This window comes from Pinus tabuliformis, chromosome 5_2 (assembly GCF_031772625.1).
Source record: "Pinus tabuliformis cultivar Carrire ecotype Pingquan chromosome 5_2, CPIR1, whole genome shotgun sequence".
Lineage (NCBI taxonomy): Eukaryota > Viridiplantae > Streptophyta > Pinopsida > Pinales > Pinaceae > Pinus > Pinus tabuliformis.
This window is the reverse complement of record NC_142306.1, coordinates 647,578,356-647,582,009: the sequence shown is the minus strand read 5'-3', so window position 1 is coordinate 647,582,009 and position 3,654 is coordinate 647,578,356. Positions and strand designations below refer to the sequence as shown.

Below are 3,654 nucleotides of genomic sequence, written 5' to 3'. Positions count from 1 at the left end.
GAAATGAAAATGAAAGCGTAACCTAGAGCTCCTTCCAAGTCCTTTAAAATCTTCAAATGAAGGCTCATTGAAAAGTTTTTAAAAAAATAAAACTAGTTGCACGGAATATGGGAACAGAGTCTCAAAGCTGAGTCCTTTCACAGTGTTCAAGTGTAAACAGATTACATTGAATTTTCCAAATTTTTAATCACTTATTCATTTTATTCTTTTGACAACTCTCCAAGAGGACTCAGTATTCAAGTGTGAACAGATTACATTGAATTTTTGAAATCTTTAAACACTTAATAATTTTGTTCTTTTGTCAACTCTACCAATTGACTGTAAACTTGGGAGATGAAGAATAGGCAAAGGATTGTTCAAGTCCCTCTCCGAAGGGAGATACTAGGAAATTAAAATTGAAACCAACCAAAACCTAAAAGAGAAAATGGCTTTGGAAAAAAGAAGACATAAATATGAAAAGATAGCCAACTACCACCAAATCGGATGCTGAACTGAGCAAATGTATCAGGAAACGAAGAAAAGGGTAGATAATGATATAAAATGATATCCTGCAGTTTGCCAGACAGAGAAACTAGCAAGCAGCATATTCCTTACATTCAGTGTAGTTTTTTTCATACTAGCATCTCATTGTGTGAGTAGAGAGTAATATAAAACGAAACACAGTAGTTTTCCACAGGGATAAACAGGAAAGCAGCCATATTTTCCTATTCCATATTTTCTTTGTGTAATTTATTTGATATTATTTGATATTAGTATTGCACTGGGTGCTGATAGATCAATATAATCCTGGTTTAGAAATACCCAAGTAAACAACTGTCCTGAATGACCAAATCTCCACCTTGTAAAGGGTTGCATCAAAGATCTGACATGTGATCCCCTGCACATACTCATTTGTGGAAACCTTTCCAGGTGCACCTACGCTATAAAACATCCAGATGCAAATCCAGCAAATGGAAACAAAGACCTAGCAGCAGCTACAATAACAACTTAAGTGACATTTTGCCTGCAGAAGGGAATAACAATGCGCAGAACCTGATATTTTACATGTTGTCAGTACAACAGAACCAGATAGCACACAAATATATTCAAGTGTGCTTTGTTGCAAAACAACTGAAAACTTGCAGAGCCTTGGTAATTAATAAATGGACCTGCTCACATAAAAATCACTTAAAACAATTTTTCTTGAAAGAAACTACTTAATTCTTCCCAATCATCAAATATTTGTACAAGGACTGCAACCATAATCCATGCCAGATATTTCCACTTAGAATTTCCTTGAATAAGATACTACAGGTCAACATATTCTATAACCAACTAGAGGCAAAAGCCTTCCGACATTAACAAATTCTTTGACTATATACTACCGATCATCAGGAAGCTCCAAATTCTTTAACTTTCTTTTCGGCCAAAAGATAGTCCACTTCTTGTCGTTTACCTGACTTGCGACAAGCACTAATAAGGTAGTTATAGTTACTGGTATCCAGTTTTCTATCCTCTCCACACTGCTGAATCAGGAAAGAATGTGCTTCATCAAAACCTCTGAATTGGAGGAGCCCATCAAGAAGGTGACCATAAGTAGGGTACAAGGGCTTAATTCCTTCTTCTTTCAGTCTGTCAAAGAACTTAAGTGCACCGTCGATTTTCCCTACCTTGCACAATGCCTGAATCATCGTATTGTATATATAAGCCTCTGGTTTGCAGCCCATATCAACCATAGTCTTAAGAAATTGGGCCACTTCTTCAAATTTTTCCCTATTACAAAGTGCAAACTTTTTGCTCTTACAGAGTACACTTAAAACAAGATTATAGCACATAGGGTCCTGAGGAGAGTCTTTCATCATCTCAAAAATCTCAAACACCTTATCCTTCTGGTTTTTCCGAAAGTACAACCGTATCAGTGGCCGATAAGTCAACATTCTGGGAGCACAACCCGCAGTCGCCATCTTTTCCAATACCATCAAGGCTGCATTGGCATGATTCTTTCCACAGAGAGCCGCGATGAGCATTTCATAAGCGTCTCTTCTGATAGACAGCTCCAGCTTCTCAAACATTTCCATAAGTTCGTTTAGAATATCTGTATCATCATACCAGGCGGTGGCGAATGAAAATGTTTCGGCAGAATTACTGCAACACGCCGCTGATCTCTCTGACAAAACCCTCAGTAGGGTTTCAAAGTCCTTGGAGCGGCCGAGAATATTGCCAAACGTGTCATAAGTTTGAGTCGTGTGTTTGAAACCTGGTTGCAGTTTGGCCCATTCAAAATACCTCAGAGCCGAACTCGGGGAATCTAGTTTCGTCAATATCAAAATAACGAATTGGGGACATAAATGAATGCCCAATTGATTTAGGGTTTCTTCCACATCTTCATCACCCTTTTCAAAAGCTTGACACGTTTCCCTTATAGCATCCGCCAGCTTCCATTTCTTTTTTGGGGGCGTTTCGCCAGTTTTGTTCAATTCAACCAAGGTGCCTTCCTCTTCTTCGCTGTTTAGAGACTGTAATTCAGGGTTTTCGTCCTCGCTCAAGGCTGCTGGAGTTTCCTCATGTATTTGAGCCGTGGCAGATGCATCCATTGAGTGAAATTTGTGGCTCAAAATGAGTTCATGTGAACGAAGAAGGCTCATACCTTTTTGGAAGGTTTTGAGAGGCGTGGAGTCCAGATTCTGGAGCCATTTCGCTGAAGCAGAGTTCCATTGTTCTGGGCGCATTGCCGAAAATGCTCGCCTGATGGAGGCAAATCCTGCGCGACGCACACAAGCCATGGCCAGCATTTGCAAGGAGTCGTTTGTACGAGAGCTTTCCGCGTTGGTGATGAAGACAAATGGATCAAATGGGGTTTAAGAGGGTTTTGAGACTTTTCGCGATGCTAGGGTTTAAGAGCATTCGACGAGGTATTAACATTTGGATCCGGATGCTTTGAACATCAACCTTGGGCAGGGTTTTTTAAATAAAATCAAGAGTATAGTTCGAGTGTTTTAATAAGTAAGAGTACGTTTTTTAAAGATATTATAAGTTCAAAATCATAGGGGTGGAGTATGTATGCTTTAATAGATTTAGCAGTGAAATAGATGTGTTGAAGTTTTTTGTTCCACAAACAAGGGGGTCTCATACACTAATTTAGTGTGTGACTTGGCCATGACCTTAAAATTGGATAACAATAATAGTAACATAAAGTATTACTTATCAGAAAAAAAGTTCTTAATTTAAAAATTTTGTTATCTTGAACGTTAAGAGATTGTTTGATTTTAGACTTTCAGATTAATCACATCAACAACAATCACATCACAAATTGTTGTTGATGTTTCGAATCATTTAATGTGGTTCATCTTTTGTCTTGAAAATGAACCACATTAAATGGTTCGAAATGTTGACCAATAAATTAAGAAATTATTTTGATAAAAATTTATAACTTTTAATTGCAAACCGGATACTGCCAAATCATTGAAATCCTAATGAAAAAAATATTTTCATTCGGACTTTGGACTTTTAATTGTGAGATGAAAATGTGATCAATAATATTATATGGTTTTCTTTTATATAGAGTGATGGTTCCATTGTTTCCTTGTTTTTGCCTTTGCTTTTACATATGCTTTAGCTACCAGTGAATTGGTTAAGATCAAAGCCATAGATTATAACAACGCACCATCTATTTGG

The 3,654-nt window shown here is 37.5% G+C and overlaps 1 protein-coding gene across 1 annotated transcript; it reads right to left on the bottom strand.

Moving 5' to 3' along the window:
* Positions 1 to 1,092: 1,092 nt before the first annotated feature.
* On the bottom strand, positions 1,093 to 2,925 carry LOC149160709 (pentatricopeptide repeat-containing protein At3g56030, mitochondrial-like). Its single transcript, XM_089436772.1, has one exon. The coding sequence runs from the start codon at positions 2,769 to 2,771 to the stop codon at positions 1,371 to 1,373; it is 1,401 nt and encodes a 466-aa protein (XP_089292898.1). The 5' UTR covers positions 2,772 to 2,925; the 3' UTR covers positions 1,093 to 1,370.
* Positions 2,926 to 3,654: the final 729 nt, after the last annotated feature.